The sequence below is a fragment of the Schistocerca nitens genome, chromosome 1 (genome assembly GCF_023898315.1).
Source record: "Schistocerca nitens isolate TAMUIC-IGC-003100 chromosome 1, iqSchNite1.1, whole genome shotgun sequence".
NCBI classification, from domain to species: domain Eukaryota; kingdom Metazoa; phylum Arthropoda; class Insecta; order Orthoptera; family Acrididae; genus Schistocerca; species Schistocerca nitens.
The window spans coordinates 708570032-708594085 of record NC_064614.1 but is presented as its reverse complement, the minus strand read 5'-3'; the positions used below and the strand labels follow the sequence as shown (position 1 = coordinate 708594085).

At 41.4% G+C, this 24054-nt stretch overlaps 1 protein-coding gene across 1 annotated transcript in view; it reads right to left on the bottom strand.

Moving 5' to 3' along the window:
- The window catches only part of LOC126259818 (DNA-directed RNA polymerase III subunit RPC1), a 249392-nt gene that overhangs the window by 2033 nt on the left and 223305 nt on the right, over positions 1–24054 (bottom strand). The window contains exons 24-25 of the mRNA XM_049956862.1: positions 17784–17952; positions 12114–12247 (exon numbers count right to left, since the gene is read on the bottom strand). Of these exons, the coding sequence (XP_049812819.1) occupies positions 12114–12247; positions 17784–17952 (303 nt within the window). The remainder of the gene's footprint in view (positions 1–12113; positions 12248–17783; positions 17953–24054) is intronic.

The window sequence follows — 24054 nt, the reverse complement described above, 5'->3', positions numbered from 1 at the left end:
GTAAGGTAATGTAAGGTAAGGGATACTGGTTGGTTTAAAAGATGGGGGGCAAGGACCAAACCATGACATCATTGGTCCCTTGTTCCGAAGGAAATAATGCCACAAGGGTGAGAATAAGACAATGAGACAACAAAAAACAAAATGAAAGGAAAAAGCACTGAATGGCAAGAAACACTTGAATGGACAAAAGGGGACAAGAAAACCACAAAGACACAAGAAACATGTAGAAGAGGTTAAAACAAGAAAACAGTTTACATGGCTGGTCAATCATGAGCATGAAAAGGAAAAGACAGCCACTCTGCAACACATTAAAACCCCCACCCTGAATGCACCAGGGTGGAGGACACACAGGGACAAAGGACATGTGCTAAAACTTAGAGGAAATAATAAAATTCACCCTCATGAATAAAACTTAAAATTGAAGATGCTGTTGAGGCATTGTTACCCAACACCAAAGATAGGGTGCTGAGAAGGTTGAAAGTACGCCGCAGAGCAGCTAAAAGTGGGCATCCAGCAAGAGACAGATGACCGTCATTCGTGAGCCACAGTGACACCGAGGTAGGTCCTCACGACGGAGAAGGTAACCATGAATCAGACACATATGGCCAATGCAGAGCCGATAGAGAACCACAGAGTCCCTGCGAGAGGCGCGCATGGAGGTCATCCACACATTTGTAGTTTCCTTTAATGGCACGCAGCTTGTTGTGCGTACTGAGGTTACGCCATTCTGTCTCCCAAAGCCGCAAAAGCTTGTGGCGTAATACTGAATGCAGGTGAGTTTCAGACAAGCCGACCCCCACAATCATTTTCTGTGTAGCCTGTTTGGCCAGCCTGTTGGCAAGTTCATTGCCTGGGATTCCAACGTAACCTGGGGGCAGAAATGACTCGCCTGAGCATGAGCGGATGTGCTCAAGAGCATGAGATATGGCCATCAGCTCTGCAATGAAAACACTGCAGCCATCTGGTAAGGAGTGCTGTTCTATATGCCCTCCATAAACTTAGGCAAAGGTAAAGTGACCATCAGCCATCGAGCCATCTGTGTAAACCACTTCATGGGCCTGGTAAATGTCAAGAATCGAGAGGAAGTGAAAGCGGAGAGTCACAGGGTTAACTTGAGTCCTTATGGCCATGCAAAATGTCCAGGCGAAGCCGCAGCCTAGGTAAACACCATAGAGGTGTATGTGAATGAACCTCAAGAATAGGTGGTAAAGACAAGGACTCCAGTTCGGAGAGAAGGGATCGCACACGAACTGCAATTGTAAGCCCTGACCTGGGCTGACGATGCAGGAGATGAACTGCCGTGGGCGGGAAAGGGAGACGATAATTCGGATGTGCAGGAGAACTACAAACGTGTGCAATGTAACTGGAGAGCAATTGCGCATGCCTAACCTGCAATGGAAAGACTTCAGCCTCCATCAGGATGCTGGTCACCAGACTTGTCCTAAAATCTCCTGTCGCAAGGCGAATGCCACATTGGCGCACTGGGTTGACTAAATGCAACGCTGAGGGCGCCACCGAACCATAAACCAGACTCCCATAGACAAGGTTGGATTGAACAAGGGCTCTGTAGAGCTGCAGCAGCATAGAGTGATCTGCACCCCAGTTGGTGTTGCTCAGGCAGCGGAGGGCATTGAGGTGCTGCCAGCACTTCCGCTTAAGCTGACAAAGGTGAGGAAGCCAAGTCAATTGGGCATCTAAATCCAGTCCCAAGAATCAGTATGTCTCCACCACAGTTAGTGGATCGTTATTACGGTAAAGTTCTGGTTCCAAATGAACGGTACAACACAGACAGAAGTGCATAACACACAACTTTGCAGCTGAAAACTGGAAACCGTGGGCTAGAGCCCATGACTGCACCTTTTGGATGGCTCCCTGTAGGTGCCACTCAGCAGCACCTGTACTGGTGGAGCAGTAGGAAATGTAGAAGTCATCTGGATACAGAGACGGAGAGACAGACGGCACTACAGCTGCTGCTAGACCACTAATGGCCACTAAAAATATAGATACACTCAATACGGAGTCCTGCAGGATCCCATTCTCCTGGATATGGGGCGAACTATGGGAGGCACTATCTTGGATATGGAAAGTATGAAGTGACAGGAAATTTTGAATAAAAATTGGGAGCGGTCCCGGAGACCCCACTCGTATAATGTGGCAAGGATATGATGTCGCCAGGTCATGTCGTATGCTTTTCGTACATAAAAAAAGACAGCAACAAGGTGTTAGCATCTGCAAAAGGCTGTTCGGATGGCAGACTCGAGGGATACAAGGTTATCAGTGGTAGAGCGACCCTGGCAGAAGCCGCCCTGACCTGGAGCCAGTAGGCCACATGACTCCAAAACCCAACCCAACTGGTAACACACCATATATGCCAGCAGCTTACAAAGAATGTTGGTGAGGCTGATGGGCCGATAGCTATCCACATCAAGCGGGGTTTTGCCGGGTTTAAGTGCCGGAATGATGATGCTCTCCTGCCACTGCATTGGAAATATGCCATCGCACCAGATCCGGTTGAAGATGACGAGGAGATGTCACTTGTAGTCAGATGAGAGATGTTTAATCATCTGACCATTGATGTTAATTCCAGGGACATCTGTTGGGGTCTGGTACCCAAAAACTCTTTTAATCTTTGCCCAGACTTGGGAAGGTGACGTATGGCACTCAATGGTTGACACGTACCTCTTTCAACACTGCTGTTTCCGCCTTTTGATAAGCTGGCGAATGCAGGCACAGAGCCGTTTAAAGGCTATGAGGTGCTCCAGGGAAGGGTGCTGCTTATGCCGTTGTCGAGCTTGCCTACGCTCCTTAATTGCCTCAGCGATTTCCAGCGACCACCAAGGGTCTGTCTTCGCCGGCGGCACCCGAAAGCACGAGGGATCATGTTTTCCGCCACAGAAATGATCATTGTAGTTACCTGCACAACCACCACATCGATGTTACCATGTGGGGGAGATTCAATGGTGACAGCAGAGGTGAAGGTTTCCCAGTCTGCCTTGTTTAAAGCCCATTTGGTCAGGTGTCTGTGGGTCTGACACTGGGACCGTGACAGGAAGATGGGAAAGTGGTCACTATCAAACAGGTCGTCATGTGCTCTCTAATGGGTAGTTGGGAGAAGGCCAGAACTGCAGACTGAGAGATCACTGGCCGAATACGTGCCATGTGCCACACTGAAATGTTTGGCGGCCTCAATATTTAAGAATGGCTCAAATGGCTCCAAGCACTATGGGACTTAACTGCTGTGGTCATCAGTCCCCTAGAACTTAGAACTACTTAAACCTAACTAACCTTAGGACATCACACACATCCAAGCCCGAGGCAGGATTCGAACCTGCGAACGCAGCGATCGCGCGGTTCCAGACCATAGCACCTAGAACCACTCAGCCACTCCGGCCGGCCCAGTATTTAAGAGGCAGAGGTCGAGTTGTGACAGTAAATTTTCGATATCTCTGCCTTGGCCAGTAAGAACTGTGCCACCCCACAAGGGGGTTATGAGCATTAAAATTTCCCAAAAGTATGAAAGGTTTAGGGAGTTGATGAATCAGTGCAGCCAATGCATTCAGGGGTACTGCACCATCTGGAGGAAGATATACGTTGCAGACAGTTATTTCCTGTGTCGTCCTTATCCTGACAGCCACAGATTCAAGAGAGGTTTGAAGGGGGCAATGGTTCACTGCATACCGAGTTCAGGATATAGACACAAACTGCACCTGACACTCTATTATAGTTGCTTCAGTTCCTGTCATATCTCTTATAGCCACTGAGGGCACGGGTCCACATTGCTGGGAACCAGGTTTCCTGGAAGGCAATGCAGAAAGCAGATGTAAAGTTTAACTGTTGCCATAGCTCAGGCAGATGGTGGAAAATGGGAAGGCATGAAGCGCGCAAGGAGGCAGGTAATGCCTCAGTGTCACCTGCTGCCTCCGACTGACTATTTGGAGCCATTTCTATGGCGGATGAGGCATCAGTGAGATCCAGGTCCGCAGAGGACGCTAAGATCTCCACTGCATCCTCAGATGCAGAACTGATAGGGAGTGATGCTGTTGGGGCCACCAGAGGGTCCCGTTTCTTCACAGACTACTTCTTAGTTTGCTTGCTCTCTCACTTCTCTTTAGGGGCTTGCTGGGAAGATTTCTCCAAAGCAGCTTCAGACACAGATGAAAACCGTGAAGCTCTTCATCCAGCAGCTTTTGGCTCCTTGAGCCACTGGTGAGTGTCTGCCTTGGCATTAGTGCAGACCTTGGGAGAGAGGGCCCCTTCCACATGATGAGAGGAGCCCGAGGAGGCTGTTGCTTCTCAGTCAAGGGAAAGGGGACCAATGTCCCCTGCGTTTGGGGGGGGGGGGGGGGGGGTTGCTCCCGAAGTAGGTGCTTTGGCAGCAACGGAGGAAGATTGGCCCCCTACTACCCTTCTTAGAGACTGCTGGTGCCATACGGTCACCAGCAACAGATGACATAGTCTGCCTCATTGCGGGTTATCCGGCCCGATGCCACCCACTCTGATCAGAGGCTCTCCCCATGGGCGGCACCCAGCCACAGCAAAGACCAACTGGCATGACAGCCATTGCCAGGAGTCCTGAAGCCCCATCAAGACGGGCATCTACTCCTTGGCATACATGGGGAGTTTACAGCTCAGGCATCAGCAGTGCAATCCCTGTGTTGCCAGGGGGCTACCACCAAATGGGTACATAATGGCCCCACTACAAAGGACTGGCTACCGTGCTGGCAACTGGGTACAGAGAAATCCAATATTTTCATGGGGCTGGAAGAGGACAGGAGACAATGGAAGAAGATAACATACCCCAGAAAGTGTCCTCACCCAAATAGTTGAATCGCAGGTGGAGATGTAAAGCCATGACAAGAGATTCAGGAGATCGAATCTAAGGGCACTCATGCACCACGTAAGGCGTCCTTCACCATATGGCCCGCACTTCTGTAGAATTTTGAAAGTGGCAGGTCAAACCATAGGTGGGACCTGAACTCATAGGGCCAAAAAGTGTGAAACTCCTTTTAGTCACCTCTTGCAACAGGCAGGAATACCTTGGGCCTCTTCTAACTCTACATCTACATCTACATTTATGCTCCGCAAGCCACCCAACGGTGTGTGGCGGAGGGCACTTTACGTGCCACTGTCATTACCTCCCTTTCCTGTTCCAGTCGCGTATGGTTCGCGGGAAGAACAACTGTCTGAAAGCCACCGTGCGCGCTCTAATCTCTCTAATTTTACATTCGTGATCTCCTCAGGAGGTATAAGTAGGGGGAAGCAATATATTCGATACCTCATCCAGAAACGCACCCTCTCGAAACCTGGCGAGCAAGCTACACCGCGATGCAGAGTGCCTCTCTTGCAGAGTCTGCCACTTGAGTGTATTCAACATCTCCGTAACGCTATCACGGTTAGCGAATAACCCTGTGACGAAACGCGCCGCTCTTCTTTGGATCTTCTCTATCTCCTCCGTCAACCCGATCTGGTACGGATCCCACACTGATAAGCAATACTCAAGTATAGGTCGAACGAGTGTTTTGTAAGCCACCTCCTTTGTTGATGGACTACATTTTCTAAGCACTCTCCCAATGAATCTCAACCTGGTACCCGCCTTACCAACAATTAATTTTATATGATCATTCCACTTCAAATCGTTCCGCACTCATACTCCCAGATATTTTACAGAAGTAACTGCTACCAGTGTTTGTTCCGCTATCATATAATCATACAATAAAGGATCCTTCTTTCTGTGTATTCGCAACACATTACATTTGTCTATGTTAACGGACAGTTGCCACTCCCTGCACCAAGTGCCTATCCGCTGCAGATCTTCCTGCATTTCGCTACAATTTTCTAACGCTGCAACTTCTCTGTATACTACAGCATCATCCGCGAAAAGCCGCATGGAACTTCCGACACTATCTACTAGGTCATTTATATATATTGTGAAAAGCAATGGTCCCATAACACCCCCCTGTGGCACGCCAGAGGTTACTTTAACGTCTGTAGACGTCTCTCCATTGATAACAACATGCTGTGTTCTGTTTGCTAAAAACTCTTCAATCCAGCCACACAGCTGGTCTGATATTCCGTAGGCTCTTACTTTGTTTATCAGGCAACAGTGCGGAACTGTATCAAACGCCTTCCGGAAGTCAAGAAAAATAACATCTACCTGAGAGCCGGTATCTAATATTTTCTGGGTCTCATGAACAAATGAAGCGAGTTGGGTCTCACACGATCGCTGTTTACGGAATCCATGTTGATTCCTACAGAGTAGATTCTGGGTTTCCAAAAATGACATGATACTCGAGCAAAAAACATGTTCTAAAATTCTACAACAGATCGATGTCAGAGATATAGGTCTATAGTTTTGTGCATCTGCTCGACGATCCTTCTTGAAGACTGGGACTACCTGTGCTCTTTTCCAATCATTTGGAACCCTTCGTTCCTCTAGAGACTTGCGGTACACGGCTGTTAGAAGGGGGGCAAGTTCTTTCGCGTACTCTGTGTAGAGTCAAATTGGTATCCCGTCAGAGTCCCCCAGACTCCCGGACCCGCGTGGGGGGAGGCATACTGCAGACATCTTTAAACAATAAATGTTTAACAATTTAACTGCCATAGCAATTCAATGTCAGCAAACACTATGTTCAGCGGCAGTCCCAATGTTTATTAATCCTTTTGCTTCTACATATGTGCACTTTGCATTACATGCTGAGTGACTTTTGTTATAGCTGAACTGCTCGTCAAATGCTGATGCCTATGCTGACAGATGGCATTCTGGGTGATATGAAATATTTATTATCCAATTTCTTGAATACTATTATGTGTAAAGACTATTTTTACACCTCTTACAGTTTGATATCTTCACTTGATAAAGAACCGAATTTCTTTTTGTTTTTAATCATACTTACTGCACTGCACCAAATTAAGTAAAACACTGCACAAAATTTTAAACAGTTTGCAGAGGTAAAAACTTATTGCATAAACTTTTAGGTTTGATTTTAGCTCGTACATTGCAGTGAATGAAATGTAAATAAGGTATCGGAATTTTACTCAAAATTGAGGGCAGAACAGTATCTCATTTGATTTTCGAGTTATTGGGTTTTATGTCCAGCAGATGGTTGGGTGTGATACGCTCAGTTTCGTTCACACAGACTTTCCAGCTGCTATGAAATACTTATCATCCATTTTGAGATAACAATTAGGTGAAAAAGTTTTATTTTTGCATATCTTACAGTCCAATATCTTCACCTGATAAAGGACTGAATTGTTTTTCATTATATTCCATAGTTACTGTGTTGCATCAAATTAAGTAAAACACTGTCCAAAATTTTAAAAATTTAGCAGAGGTAAGAACACATTGCATAAACTTTGTGTATGGTTGATTTTAGCTTGTACATTGTAGTGAATGAAATGTAGATAAGATAACAAAATTGTATTTAAAATTGAAAGCAGAAGGCTATCTCATTTTGTTCTCGCGGTATTGGGTTTTATATGCGAAGGATGGTTGAACACCACGTGCCCGTTTATGTCCTGGGGAATCGCAAATCATATGGTCATAACAATGGTCATATCTTATAAATGATTCCAGATATTGAAATGAGGTTTTCTACAAATGGTAGCATGCAATGAGGCGTATATTTTGTATTATCAATAATCAAAACTTTTTTATTTGGTGGATATGGAAGTAACTCGTACACAGCAGTGAGAAGTTGGCATCAGGAAGCATTCAGATGTTCACAGCACTGACGGAAAATCCAAGCATCAGGAGTATACATGACCACAACACCCAGGGAATGGTGTAACAAGATGTTTATACATGCCCACAGCAGTGAAAGTGTTAATTGAATACACTTACTTAAAACACAAACACCATAATAATCTTACACCTATCGAACAGCTTTCACCCAAGTCTCCAAACACGCAAATTCACTGGACAAAAGGTAATCATTTGGTACATTGAAGTCAATAGTATTTTTTCATGCTGATTGTGATGAAACAAGGAGGAATGTGTGGTACCAGTATGGAGAGAGAAAACTAGTGTACCGGGTGCTCCTAAGGTTATAGTGTGGATTAAAGACATCTTTCATGGTGTATTGTCACATACAGTACTTGTGGTAAAATATTGCAATCTGCATGAAATTCATGTCCAGTTGTGGCTGTACCTTGACCATGACAGACCTGGAATGCCAGCAAGAGGATAAAAATTCCATTTCTATAAGAAATTGCTGTGAAACACCAACGCTGGTTCTGTCTGACCCATTTCCAAATGCATACTCTAAAAAGAATTATACGACAAAGATATTTGGAGAAAAGATTCACACAAAAGGGCCTTGGTGGCTCCTGCTTACAAATTTTCCCCTTTACAATGGTCAAAGAAAGACTAATGGTGGAGGTCTGGAAATATGAAGTCAAGTGAGTGTATTTCAGCCATTATTGAGGTAATACTTGGCACTGTCTTCACTATAAACCTCAGCAAACTTCTCAGGAAAACTTTACAAAACGGAAGAGACAAGTTGACAAAACAAATCTGAGTGCTGATGGACTAGCTTTTGCTATTACTGCTAGGACCACCTGAAACAAAACATCAAACGTCAGGAGCAGGAGCCACAGAGCCTAGCCAACCTGAATGAGTTGTTGCAAGAATCATTATAAACTACACTCCTGGAAATTGAAATAAGAACACCGTGAATTCATTGTCCCAGGAAGGGGAAACTTTATTGACACATTCCTGGGGTCAGATACATCACATGATCACACTGACAGAACCACAGGCACATAGACACAGGCAACAGAGCATGCACAATGTCGGCACTAGTACAGTGTATATCCACCTTTCGCAGCAATGCAGGCTGCTATTCTCCCATGGAGACGATCATAGAGATGCTGGATGTAGTCCTGTGGAACAGCTTGCCATGCCATTTCCACCTGGCGCCTCAGTTGGACCAGCGTTCGTGCTGGACGTGCAGACCGCGTGAGACGACGCTTCATCCAGTCCCAAACATGCTCAATGGGGGACAGATCCGGAGATCTTGCTGGCCAGGGTAGTTGACTTACACCTTCTAGAGCACGTTGGGTGGCACGGGATACATGCGGACGTGCATTGTCCTGTTGGAACAGCAAGTTCCCTTGCCGGTCTAGGAATGGTAGATCGATGGGTTCGATGACGGTTTGGATGTACCGTGCACTATTCAGCGTCCCCTCGACGATCACCAGTGGTGTACGGCCAGTGTAGGAGATCGCTCCCCACACCATGATGCTGGGTGTTGGCCCTGTGTGCCTCGGTCGTATGCAGTCCTGATTGTGGTGCTCACCTGCACGGCGCCAAACACGCATACGACCATCATTGGCACCAAGGCAGAAGCGACTCTCATCGCTGAAGATGACACGTCTCCATTCGTCCCTCCATTCACGCCTGTCGCAACACCACTGGAGGCGGGCTGCACGATGTTGGGGCGTGAAGTAGAAGTATACCTTTTGGCCAGAAGCTCAAATGTATGGCAGACTTTTTGTTGTGCCTGTCTGTTAGTCATTATTCCATCTTGGTTATTCCATTGTTTATATCCTTATTGGAGTAGTATGAAAGAAAGAGATGAAACTATAAAAAAAAAAAGAAATAATTTTGTACATACATCTTCCCGATATCAAGGAAGCAGTTCTTAACTAGGGGATATGGGGCTATAAGAATTAAGAAATCATAACGCCAGGGAACACATTGTGCCTGCGCCAAATGGGAAGTGTGTAAAAGTCATTTACACTGCCAGTGAAATGTTAATGCTACATTAAATTTAAGCAAGACTATTCTTTAATTTAGACAAACATGAACACCATATGTACATCATGAGGCTCTTACTCAATACCTAGTGATGCACCAGAGGTTAAAGTAGCACAAGAATTATAGCAAAGACAAAGTTTTTAATGAATGAACTCTATTCAGAAGAACTGTGGTAAAAATGACAAGAATAAAATGCTGTAAAGGACTGAATCAGTTTTATATTCATTGACATAATAGTTTAGAAATTTTTAATCATACTACAAACCTAAATAAGTTTTTTTACAGCAGTTTCCACTATCTTTTACCAGAACACAGCGGTTAATAATAATAATGGCAACAGAGAAGGCTAATGGTTTGTTTGAACTTCACTTGCATTGGTTTTTACAATGGTGAAATGCCACTTTATAACAAGGCTTCAGAAAGATGTACTTGGTGTCAACTCCATTTGGCAAGGCATTCACAGTTGAAAACCACCGGATGCCTGAATGCCCCAGTAAATAGGCTGGCAGTCACCGAAGAAACAGTTGAGCATTTGCAAGTGATGTGTCTAAGTAACCCTCATGTCTATGCAGAAAGCATGTAGACAGCTAAACATTCCACAACTGGCTATTTATAAGAACTAATGGTAATGACTAATGCAGAAACCTTACTGGTAGAAAGTCCAACCAAGGATAATGAGTAAAATATTAACTGATGGGTCAAAAATAACTGATTACTCTCTGCTTCTTCAGTCCACCTGGACTGAATGATATCATGATCATATCGGCTTATTGGCTCTTAACACTTCAACAGTATGGAGAGACAACAATATTTATCTTGTGAACATAACAAAGAAGGTGGCAAGCAACAGGAGTATGAGGTTCAGTGAACTTTCTCTGCTTATCAATGGGCCAAGACATCCAGCAAAATAAGTACATGAACTTCCTTGCAAAGGATTCAGTGCACAATGATCATTTCCTTATCCATGATTTTAATGCCTCTGACAACAGCCCTGGAATTAAAGTGAGAGCATACAACACTAAGATGACTGGCAAGAAACACAATGGCACAGAGACTGCCAGTACATTAATCTGCATCCTATTTCCCACAGAGGAGCATGGTTTATATATTGGACGTGCAGTAGAGGGCACTTCCGTCATACGGATGCTTCTCCTCATTCCAGTTTCCTTTGAAGACTAGGTGTTAGTATCCACTTGTTCAGGCAACTCAAAATTAGAAAATCATTTATTTTTGGGCAGTACTACAACCAGGAAGTCACACTTTCCAAGAGACCTATCAAACTGAAACACCAGTTCCTCATTACTATCGCCTCCATTCTGGCATCAGAAAATACAAGCGGCAGAAACCACATGGATTTTTTAAAAGATTATAGTTGTACATATGATTGTAATCTGCACTAATTCCCACAAAGAGTTTCTGCGTCATTTGGACCGCAGCTGCAACACGGCGAACGGAAACCCGAGGCCGCTGTTGGATCACCTGCTGCACTAGCTGCGCGTTGCCCTCTGTGGTTGCCGTACGCGGTCGCCCTACCTTTCCAGCACGTTCATCCGTCACGTTCCCAGTCCGTTGAAATTTTTCAAACAGATCCTTTATTGTATCGCTTTTCGGTCCTTTGGTTACATTAAACCTCCGTTGAAAACTTTGTCTTGTTGCAACAACACTGTGTTCTAGGCGGTGGAATTCCAACACCAGAAAAATCCTCTGTTCTAAGGAATAAACCATGTTGTCTACAGCACACTTGCACGTTGTGAACAGCACACGCTTACAGCAGAAAGACGACGTACAGAATGGTGCACCCACAGACTGCGTTGTCTTCTATATCTTTCACATCACTTGCAGCGCCATCTGTTGTTGAAAATTGTAACTACTGTAATTTCGAAAGTTTGTCCGCCTGAAAATGTACTGTTGTCCCAAGCATATTGCAGCAAACGGTGTATTTCTATCGCTGCTTGTTTAGTTTTTATTGCCGTTTCAAATATACCGGTCATTTTTGAAACACCCTGTACATGGTGTAAGCTATCATATAACCAGACAGTTATGTAGCAGATTCACTTCAGAACAAATTGAGTGTGTTTGTACCATTTGTTGGTGTTTTTCCTCTGGATAATCTAAAATAGTAATTGTATTTGTTGTAAACATGATTTTTATCTGTTATCAGCTACTGTATGCTCTGTAAGTCTTCACATAATTGTTTTAATCATCCCATTTCCTTAAAAAAGCTACTGGCTGCATGATATGTACCCCAAACACCAACAGAAAATAAGTTCAAAAAAATCAAGGATAATTTGATGTGGGCATCATGTTTTCTAATGTAAAGTGTTTAAAAAACTCAATAAAATCTTTAAAAGGATATTTATGTAAGAGTTTGAAGATTCCTGTTCCAATGGACATGGGTATTCCCATAATTATTGATTCGCTCACACCAGTAATAGCATCTTTCTGGCCATAGTAAGCTGCATCAAATAGATGATCAGCAGTTTTTTCAAACTGTAACACAAAAGGTAAAATAACATTTTAGTATTTAAACAATACAGTGTACAAAAACACAGATTGGCTAGCATTGAAAGTGTATCACTTAGTAGCTGCATTAAGATCTAAACTATGCATAACAAAGAAGTGAACTGTACAAAAAGAAAATAACTGTACTATTAGCCCTTACAGCATACTAACAATGCTGGTTATTGTCTGATAATAACTTCACTGATTATTTGCATAAACATAAGGAATACTTATTTACTATAGCAGAAGTTACAGATGGCATTGGTTAGCTAAGGGTAATACATAATCTTAAAACAGCATTTAACATTTAAGTTCCTCAGGTCCTTACACCACCTTTCCAGCTTTTCCTCTTACAAAAAAAAAAAAAAAAAAAAAAAAAAAAAAAAAAACGATTATTATGGAAATGGTACTGACTGAATACTGCTGCACAAGATTTTATCAGCCACATCATCATGTGCCAATTTCTAACATTATTAAAGGTCACATCCTGCTGTCAGCTCATTCAGAAACAAATTTAAAAGGGACTCACCTCATAAGGGAAAAAGAGGCATAGATACAGGAAAATGTGTGAACAGTCACTACACATCAATCAATGAGCATTCGACATTATTTAGATGATCAATTTTTTGTAAATTTCCTTTTTCCCCCTAAATAACAGGCTTTGTGATGCAGATTCTCCCCCTCCAACCTGCATGCATCAAACATTCTACTGAAAAACATAAGAGCTGCTCAAAATAATGATAAAACTATTTTTCATTCAGAAATTATGGGTGAATATTTACTAGATAAATTAATGTGCAGGGTGATTATAATTAAAGTTAAACTTTCAAACCACTGTAGAAATGACACTACTCGTCAGAATGACGTCAAATTACAATGGAATATTATCAGAGAAGATGGAAAACATATGACAGAAGAAAAAAAATAGTGTGAAAATTGATCAATAGATAGCGCTGTATGTGTCAGAATACGTATATGAAAACACCTGTCATGCGCATGACCCATTGAAGTTGGTATAAACACGCCGGTTACACAGTGTTGGTGTTTAAGACTTACGCTTAGTAAAACATGGTATCTGGCAAACATCTTTGTTGTCGAAACCACCGCAACAACTAATGCTCTGTGTGCGGGAAATTTACCCCGAAATTTCAGAGAAAGCCAATCAATGATTTAGTTCAGAAGGCATATAAACTGTATTTTGATCATACTGTTGGTAACCCAAGATAATGAGTTTTGCTCCTCATATTGCCTGCATAAGCTGCCCTTCAGTTTAACCGAACAGTTGGGAGGAAAATGTTGAGCCATGTCATTCACTGTTCCAGTGGTGTAGTATGAGACTAAAACCATTTTTCAGACTGCTTCACAATTATTGCAGGGCATTCAAACAAAACTAGACATAAAATAAACTGTCCAAATGTATCTTCAATGCATTTGCCTGTGCCCCGAGATAAAGGGTTGCCTGTTCCTGTCATAATTTCCAAACCACAGGTTTACACATTGGGTTCACGAAATGCTGTTGCTTCTTGTGCCTAAGGGATAGACTTGACACCTAGAAGCACTATACAGTCAAGGAATGGCCTATGGAAAGTAGAATGTGGAAACACTCATTGGTTGAGTCCAACAAAATCATTTTGCCTCCTCCTGACCTCAAGTAGGGCCTTATGAAGAACTATGTAAAAGCTGTGGGTAAAGGAGGTTGGGGCATCATTCAATTTAAAGAAAAGTTTCCTAACCTGAGTGAAGCAAAGCGAAATAATTTATCTTTCTTGGAATACAAATAAAAAGAATTCATGAAAGATACCAAACTCAAAAATAATTAATTAGCTGCTTCGTCTTCTTTCAAAGCAAGGTGATGGGATTTTGGGGCAAACAGGAAAGATGATAATTATGTTTCAATTTTGAATGATACACTAAACACTACAAGCACATGCAGTGTAACATGTTGCTAGAATTTACTTTTTACATTTGCACCTTAATTTCTTTCTGGGAAATTTGGGAGCCGTAAGTGATGAGGAGAGTGAATACATTCACCATGTCATCCGTATGATTGAACACCATTATCAAAGTTACTGGAACCCTTTGTAGATGGGCAACCACTAATGTGGTCTTGTTAGGGAGCGTGGTGAAATGGCAAACAAAAGAAGACCATTGTTGACACATTTTATGACTACTATAGAAGATTAAAGTTAAAAATATCTTCTGAACTAATTTTGACCTACTACTGGTGTCATGTCCATATATACACATTAAATAGTATTGGGTTCTCAATGTCTGAATATGAATTTCTTATTGTTTTCATTTTGTCACTGTTCACCAGTACTGATTTTGCTGTCTATGAAACGCGACCTGACAGAGAAAAACTAATTGTAACAGCGAATTCAGTGTCCCATCAGTAACTAAATCCAGCCATTTACAAGGAATATTCAGAAAGTAGGGAACGTTTCGGCATTAAAAGAAAACTAAGTACAGGAAATAAATTTTATTATATACATCAGAAAGAGTGACTGACATACTACTTTTCCATATAGTCACCAAAAACATTAAGGCACTTATCATAGCAGTGGACAAGCTTAGAAAGACCTTCGTCGTAAGATTCTGTCACCTGAGACTTGTGATAGCCTAGCTTTTGATTGACAATTTCAAACAACAAATTCCATGAACCTTGTGGAAAAGAAAGTGAAAGCTCTGTTATTAAGCAGTGATAGATTTCACAAATCGTTTCATCAACTTTAGTAAAAAGGTCATCAGTCACAATGCTCACACGTCCACTCTTCTCTTCATCATGAATGTTGGTTCGGCCATTTTTAAACTGAATGCACCATTTCTGGACGGAACATTCACTCATTACATTGTTACCGTACACTTCACACAGTTCATGATAAATTTCTATAGGTTTTAGGTTTTTTGCCAACAAAAACTGTACCACAGACCGCAGCCCACAACGGGCATGATTTTTGATTGCAGCACACATTTCAAATTCAAATATCAAAAAAACCAGACGCACAGAAACATTCCACTTGTCACGGATGGATGCCAACCTAGCTGCTGAGCACACACATACCAAAATATACACTACTGGCGCGCACCTTCTCAGAAGTTATCTTTTTCCTTGCTGTAAATTTTCTTCAGTATTCAAAGAAGACTTGCTTCATGCAACAATAGGAAATATAAGGTGTCTTCCTCTTCTTTTTGGGTCACAGGTGAAGTGTGTGTGCATTTTGCCAATTGTTCTACAATGACTTTGGCTCTTGGTTTTGCTACACCCAAAATATGGTGAATGGAAGCACGAAGTTTACAGGTATGTGAGAGTTATACACTTGTTTTTCCGTCTGTGGTGTCACTAATGAGTTTGCATGCCTTTTCAAAAAATAAAACAGCTGGCTTAAGTACTGCTTGTGTAGGAATTGTGAAGGATAATTACATTCATCCCACTTACGCCCAACATGCAGAAAAACAATGCCATCTGGCCATTGTTAGATATGTTGTGCAGTTGAACACTAGGCTCACTTCTCATCTAGGGCATCAACAACACTTAAATTATAGTATGACATTATTTATAGTTTTCCTGTATAACCATCTCTACTTTCATCATGGTGCATAGAGAAAATTAGAATCACTACCCTTTTTTGGCACAAATGGAACTAAACTTAGATCATGCATGACTACATACATAGCAGAACCAACTTCCTTGCTTGTCCTTACAGTAAGAATTCTTGTAGAATTTGTCTTTTACTTTTTTCATTATTACTACATACATTAGTCCTCTTGACCTGAGACATATTGCTTAATTAGTTAAGCTAAACCAGCTGTATGCAGTAATATTGACGTTACTCTTTTCAATCAGTTTAGCTAGCCTAGAATTGTTTCTTGGGACTACTTCTCTACTGAGAAAACAAAGCCATTTAACAGATAACCTGTGCGAGTATCAGTAAGGCACATGACTTTTAAGCCATACTTGCATGTTTCGTTCAGAATGTATATTATGAATCTGCATAACACGAAATGGTGCCAGAGTTTCATCTATACACGCACAGTCTCCAATACTGTAAAACATTTGACATTTGTTAATAAATTTTGTAGAAATTTCTAACATTCAAGCTACAGGATTGTTTTGCTTGCTTTCAAAACAGGTTGCATGATCATCAAATTTCAAGCATGTTAAAAGTATGTCAAACCAGTTTTTGCGTGTAACACACACAAATATGTCTCATCCAGTACGATCTTGGGCATAAAATGATTTGTAAACTTATCTGCTGGATTTGAAAACAGATGAATAAAATAGTAAATTGAAAAATGGTTCTAGTTCACATAAATCAGATTAATACAAGACATTTACATTAGTTTCAGGCTTTTCTTTGTTCATTTTTATATTAGTCCATTTCAATATCATACTCAAAAAATATTGTCAGTTAAAGCACATTCCAAATGGCAAGAGGATCTGGATTATTATCTACTTGAGCAGGTCATCACAGTGTTGGCAAATGAATGGTGTTATGCTGCCAAACACAGGATCACTCGAAAAAGAGGCTTTGATAACAAGCAATATTTGTTTCGACCAAATATATTTCTAGCAGGACCTTTAGCTAAAGATTCAGTCTCTACACTTCTGTCTTCATCACTTTATTCACTTGTTTCACTCAAGGAATTCACAAGTGGCATAAAAAGTTTGCCTTCAGTTTCACAATGTTCTGATTCTCAATTACGTTCACTTTCAATTTTCTTGACACTATCTGATCTGACATCACTTTCTAAACTGTTCTCCAACCATTTTAAAAGAGTATTTTCAAAGTCAGGGTCGGTAACGTGAGCAGTAGACAAAGACCTGGCTGACGAATCTACGACAGTAAGTCCCAGACATCATGTTCAAGTGAGGAAGTACATTAGTTTCTAAGACTAATATTATTTTTATGCTTTTCAGTAGTGCAGTGACATGAATTTTACTTTAAGATTCTTCTGTGATGCAAGAGTGGAGCACTGAACACTAATGCTCATTGGCACGGCTCATCCATTAGGAATGGCCTGCAGTCATAAAGCTGTTGTACCTCCCGATAATCTACACCATTCTATTACACAGCTTGTAACAAAGGTCATCTTGAAACTTTGTCTACTGCACTCATCTAACATTATCAGCTCTCATATTTTAATGTCCTCTGAGCTTATTGCTGGTTCTATAACAATACTGTTTTGTCTTGTCTAATTCACACAAAGCAACAGTATCAGTTCTATCATCTACAACTCACCACGTCACTACACTACATTGTCTGTGAACTTGGACATAATGAGTCTTCATCAGCTGCACCCAGTTTTAGACATCAATTCTCATTACATTGGCTTTAAAACTTACGCAAGCACTTAGTCAGGTATATGGTGTCACTGAATGTCTTTTTTTACTTTGCCTTTTAAATAAGACACTGTTCTGTCTCTTATTATTGCCAATACTGAGAACTTTATGTGCCTGTTTCTGAAAGATAGAAAAAATACAAAATAATTGAGAGTATGTTATAATCAGCTAATGTATACTTACAGAAGCCAGGTTCAGAATAGATTCCTTCATCTTGGCCAGCCCATATCGAGTGATTCCAAGGACTTCCCCTCTGCTAGTCATGAGATCTGCGACAAGCATTGGATGTCGCCTATCGATGCTCATGCCATGATTTTCCATTACCAATTTTATCTCTGTCATTATTGTAGACCTAAAGGAAATAAAATAAAAACATTTCTCAAATATGCTTTTTCTTCAGTAATGGAAAATGGTGAGAAAGCAAAGAACCGTATGCAAACAATCTACATCCCTATTACGAATATCAGTGTAAAGTGCACAGCAGAGAGTATACTTAATTGTTATTTAATACAGACACTGTAAATTGCACACTAAAAGGATAGCAATGCTCAATGAATTTGAAATGTATTATGACTTACTAAAATACAAATTGTGTCTGGATAACAGCACTCCTATAGTAATGTGTTGTTTTTTTCCATTTTATGCACAATATTGTGACGACCAACCCATCCATCTTTAGGAAACACTCACAGCACCTTAGTAAGACTCCTATTTGTCCCAGCGGGCTCAAAAGCAGCCAGTTTAGGTGGGTGCTAAACTTTTCAGCACTGTTACCTCTGTATGTTCCAAACTTAGGCAGCATTAGGATTGTTGTTTTTGTGAACTTCTTCATAGTGCACATATCACAACATGTGATTTGGACAACACTACAACAATGGTACAAAATCAAGTGTTGTGCTCAACTAAAGTATTGATGAAATCTACCAAATGATTCAGTAAGACTATGAGGACAATGCTTCGTCATATTGTCAACTCTAAAGGTCGGTGGAGTCATTTAAGGAGGACCAGGAACGGTGGATGGGCAGACAGCACTCAGTAAGAGTGACAAAATGTGTCTTGTGTCCGCAATACTTAGAACACTGATTGCTGAATGAGCATATGGATGATTGCAAAGACTCTCAGTATTCTAAAAGCGACCAACCACAACTGAACATATGGAAAATGTGCATCAAGCTTGCCCCCAAACTAATGAATGACAAACACAAGAACAACTGAGTGATGATCATCTTTAAGAAAATGTGCAAATCGAATCCTATTACTTGGAATATGTTTGTACTGTCTGGAAAATAAGAATGTTTCAATAAGATCCTGAGATGGAATACCAAGAGGGCAAGAGTGAGACAGTTGAAGTGAAAGACTATGCCAACTGTGAATCTTCCTGGCTGATTAAGACTATGTCCCAAAATAGGCTTCAAATCTGGGATCTTTGCCGTTTGTTGACAAGTGCTCTACTGACTGGACTACCCAATCACGACTACCAATCTGCCCACACAGCCCCACTTCAGCCAGTATTACTTCTCCTACTTTCCAAACTTCGCCCAAGTTCTCCAGCATACTTCGTGGGACTAGCACTTCTGTATATTGTGTAGAAATGCAGCATAGGAGATTGTTTACAGAATGGATATTTTCACCCTGCAGCAGAATGTGCACTAAACTGAAACTTCCTGGCAGATTAAATCTACGTGCCTGACTGGGACTCAAACCTGGAACCTTTGCCTTTTGTGGAGAAGTGCTCATACTGATTATTATTCAAAATTAAAGAGTTTAATTTAATTTTTCTATTCTTTTGTCCCAAAACTGACAATGGCTTCTATTTTCATCCTGGCACTTGGTGCTGAGTAAATTTTTCCATCAGTTCCAGTGACACACCTCCAAGTTTCGTCTCACATCAGTTGTCGACAAGAATTTTACTGGCCCCTGTGCCTCTTCTGGCTCCAGTGCTACCTCCAACTTTTATCACAGAACATTTGATGACATGGTATTTTTTTCTGAACGATTTCTGATCTATCTCACATAACAGTATTTCCTTTTAGCTCCGGGGCCCAACACTTCTGTCCCGCAACTAGTGAAAGTGTCCACATTTTTGTCCAACATCTTCGTCCCACCACTGGTGACAGCTGTCAAATTTCTGTCCCAACAATGGCGATGGCTTCCACATTCTCGTTCCAACAATGGTGTCGGCTTCAACCTTTTGTCCCACTATTGATGATGAAACTATGCTTCATCCCACCATTTACAATACACATTTGCATTGCCTGCAGTGTCACTGTTGGCTCCAGCACCACCATCCAAAGCTTCATCCCATCGACTGGTCACATGGAAGAACATTTTTCAGAATCTCCAGCACCGCCATTGGCTTCTGCACCACCTCCCAATGATTTGTCTCATGAATTGGCAATGGGGCCACGGAGATTTTCATAGGTTCCAGCACCGCCTTTGGTTCCAGCTCCCTCTCTCAATGTTTCATCCTAGCAGTTGGCAATGAGTATGTTCATCTTTGGCATATAAGTGACTTCACAAGTCCTATCCATCTTGCATGACATGCAGCAGATGTAGCAAATAATTTTGGAGAAGCTGGCCAAGGCCAACGTCAACAAGACACTGGAGGCTCCCAGCTGCCATCCCCAACGTGCCTTCTTGATCCACCACCTATTTTTCATCACTGCCGCAACTTTCTCCTCCTCGCACAGCACTAGAACCTTTGATCAACTCTTTCCTCATGTATCGATGTCACGGTAGCTTCCACCAGCAAACATCAATCCGCAGTCGTGCCTATTCCCTACCCCTGTCCACCCGTGCCTAATCCATGCACACAATATCAGATTCTTTTTTCTGTGCATAATCTACAAACTGTTTTATGACTATCCTTTCCATGCCTAATGCATGTACTCATTTCCTTACACCCCAAGTGTCCTCACACCAGTCAATGCCCTCAGAGTACAATCAGTTTACATCCTTAGTGCATGGGCACCCAACTATGCCCTCCAGGGATATTTTTACATCCCTAGTCGTCCTGCACTCTTCCATGCCCTCCAGGCACAGCCAGTTTACATACTAAGTGCTTCTGCATTCATCTATGCCCTCCAGGCACAATCATTTTATTTCCCTAGTGCTCCCATACCTACATATCCCTCCAGCACAACACTTTTACTTCCAGGTGCTCTTGCACTCCCATCCGCCCTCCACGTGCACTTTGTCCATATCCTTCCCATAGTGTTCTTGTACCTGTATTAGCCATCTGCAAGCAGTCTACCTCTTACACAGGTGTTCTCAGAGATTTATGCAACAGGTGGAAGTATCTAAAATTGTTGTTTTCACTACAAGAAAACTTGAGCAACTCCTGTTGATTATTAATGTAAATAACCAGCAAGATTCCCATTGATTCCTCAAAGTGGAGAAATAGAAAATAAACTTTAAAAATGATCATTGAACTTTAACACTGTTTGCTTACAAAGCATTACATCTGATCATATTGGCAGATGTATTGCATTACTTTCATCCATTCTGTTTTTTAAAGCATAGTTAAAATTTAATAACTTGTGTGTTTTTAAAGCTACATTTTTACATTGTTAGGGTAAAGTGTAGTACAGGCCAGCATCCAAAGAAATAAATGTGGGAAACCTCTTGAAACAACTATATTTCTTTGGATGCTGGCCTAGAATTGAACCTAGGTGACAGTATAGTGAGCTTGCTGTGTTCCATGTCACAGAGTTTGATAACATTCAGTTTCTAGAAGTGGAGGTTTTCTCCACATTAATTTTTCACACCTTTTTTCCTCACTTCCAGAACAGGAAATGTGTTTTCTATTTTCAGTTACTGCATTTGTCCCATACATGAAGTGCAGATGTACACACCAATGGTATAGCAAGACTGCGTTCTTCAGAGTCTACTATAAGCATTCTCTGATAGAAAATTGAATGTTGTTTCAGCAAGCCATGACCAGTCTTCTTCAACTACATACAAATCATAAACTACCATTATCATTAAGTTGTTCAGCATTAGGAGATGGGTGTGCTCTTGTGTGAACTGGCGACCAATGTTGGGCAGGTGTTCTGCAGCCATATTAATTTGTGCTGGAAATAGATGTCAGAATTTGCACGTGATAGTGTGTTTTATTTATTCATTCATAGATCATTTGGTACAATAGTATCAGACAAGCCAGAAACATATAGACATAATATATACATATAAAGTATTAACAAAATAGGATTGACACAATTAATAAAATGTTCCAGGCTATTGTGTCGTGGCTGAATGATTTTCACATTTAAACCAAATGTTTCATTCCCATTCACATCCTTGCTCACTACTGACTCCAGCAAAATTCAGTTTACACATGCTTCCACAGAGTGGCTTGATATCACATGTTTCAAATACGTGAGCACGGTAGGCCATTGTCAACTACCGTCTTCCGCTGTTGCTATCACCCCGTGGTGAAAGACTGGTACACATCATCTTCAGCACTATAATCCTACTGTCATTCAGTTTCAAGCCTTCCTCCTTCCTACTGAAATTCCTGTGGTGTTTATGATCTCTATGGCCTCTCCGTATAGCTTTTCATGTTACCTGCTTGTGGCTGCCAGTACTTGAGTCTTATCAAAATGAATGTGATGGTCTATTGGCCACAGAGCATGTTCAGCAAGAGCTGATCTGTTAGTCTCCCTCTTCTGCAACTTCCCTTGTGCTCCTCTAGCCATTTCTTCACCATTCTTTTGTTGTACCCACATACAGCTTCCTACAACTACACAGAATCCTGTAAATTCCCCGACAAATAACCATTCTTGAGCAATGTGTTGGTGAGATGTTTCAATTGTGCATCAGCAGCTCTGTTTTGCAGATGTTCCTTGCTCTATCCGGCAACATTTTTATGGTGTTTCACTTATGTTGTGGATGGTGGTTCAAATCCCGGTTCAGCTAACAGTCAGCATGTGTGGGATTTTGGTAAACCTTGTGGTCTAAGTTAACATCATCTTTCTTGAAAACGAGAACATCAAGAAAAATTTAATCTTTCATCCGCCTCCTCCTCCATGGTAAACTTAATTTTTGGATTAATTGCATTGAGATGTTTGTGAAAACAACTTAGTTTTTCTCTGCCATTCCTCCACAAAACAAATGTATCATCCATGTATTGGAACCTTATTCAATTTCTTGTTGGCAGTTTCCAGTGTGTGCTCCTCAAGTTTTTCCATGAAGAAATTTGCTGTAGCAGGGCTTACAGGACTCTCCATGGCCACACCATCTGTCTGTTCACAGAACTCATCGTTCCATTTGAAGTATGTAGCTCTGAGGCAATATTCAAAGAGTTCTGCAATACCAAGAGGGAAAAATTAGATTCAGCTGTTGCAACACTTCATCATAGTAAACAGCGGTGCCACATCAAAACTAACTAATATCTCCTCCGGCTGGACCACTATGCCATTTAATTTACTGATAAAGTGAGCCAATTTCTTGATAAATGAATCCAATCAGCCCACATACAGTAGTAATAATGTTGTCAAGAACTTTTCAACTGAATATGTGGGCAAACCAATATCACTCACTTTAGTTCTTAAAGGAAGATGTTCTTTGTGCACCTTTGGCGACCCATAATCTCTTGGTGGTAGCGAGACTGAGTCAAACACACTTTTTTGAACAGTCTGTTTGATAGAGGACATTTTTATCAACCATGTAACAGTTCTACGAATTTTGCCTGTGGGGTGTGACTCAGTTTCCTACAATTGCAGAACTAATACATCGTTAATTAACTTTTCATAACTGGGATTCGTAGTCATTTAAATTTTTTGAAAGACATCATGTTTATGCCAGTGACTGTTAAACTTTTTATTTCCACTATTGCAATTTCGCCCTCATTCAGGTGTTTATATGGTATTCAAAACAGCTGCTGGACACCTCTGATGCCACTTTCTCAGGCTAGAATGGCTCCTTACCCTGTGTTTTGCAATGGTGTCATCATCATTTCCCACTTTTTGGTGGGGAGGAAGGTGGCACAACCATCGCAGATGACTTTGCCACCTCTCAGACTTTAAAACGTGGATAATTTCCCAAAAGCTGGAACTCTGCAATTGCCCAGTTATATTATGAAAATAAAATGACTGAGATTACTTATCATAGTTTCTTTTTGAAAGTCAACACTGTGGTTCTGTAATTCTACTACATAAAAAATTTCACACAGTGATTTGTATTTTTGACAGATAAATCTGAAGACGAGCCTATACTGATGCAAAACTGGTAGTTGCAAATAAAGCACCTTCAAAAGCTATGCAGCTTTTGGAAACACCTCACCATTCTTAATTGTTGTAATTTTTAATGATAATATGAACATGTGCAATAGTTTAAGAACTTCTGAATCAGACACTACCAATAGTGAAAAAGTATACAGTCTCAGCACATAAGCTCGAGCATTAAATAGCTCAACCTTTCCACTCACAACCCATACCACAAGGGAGGGTAAAGT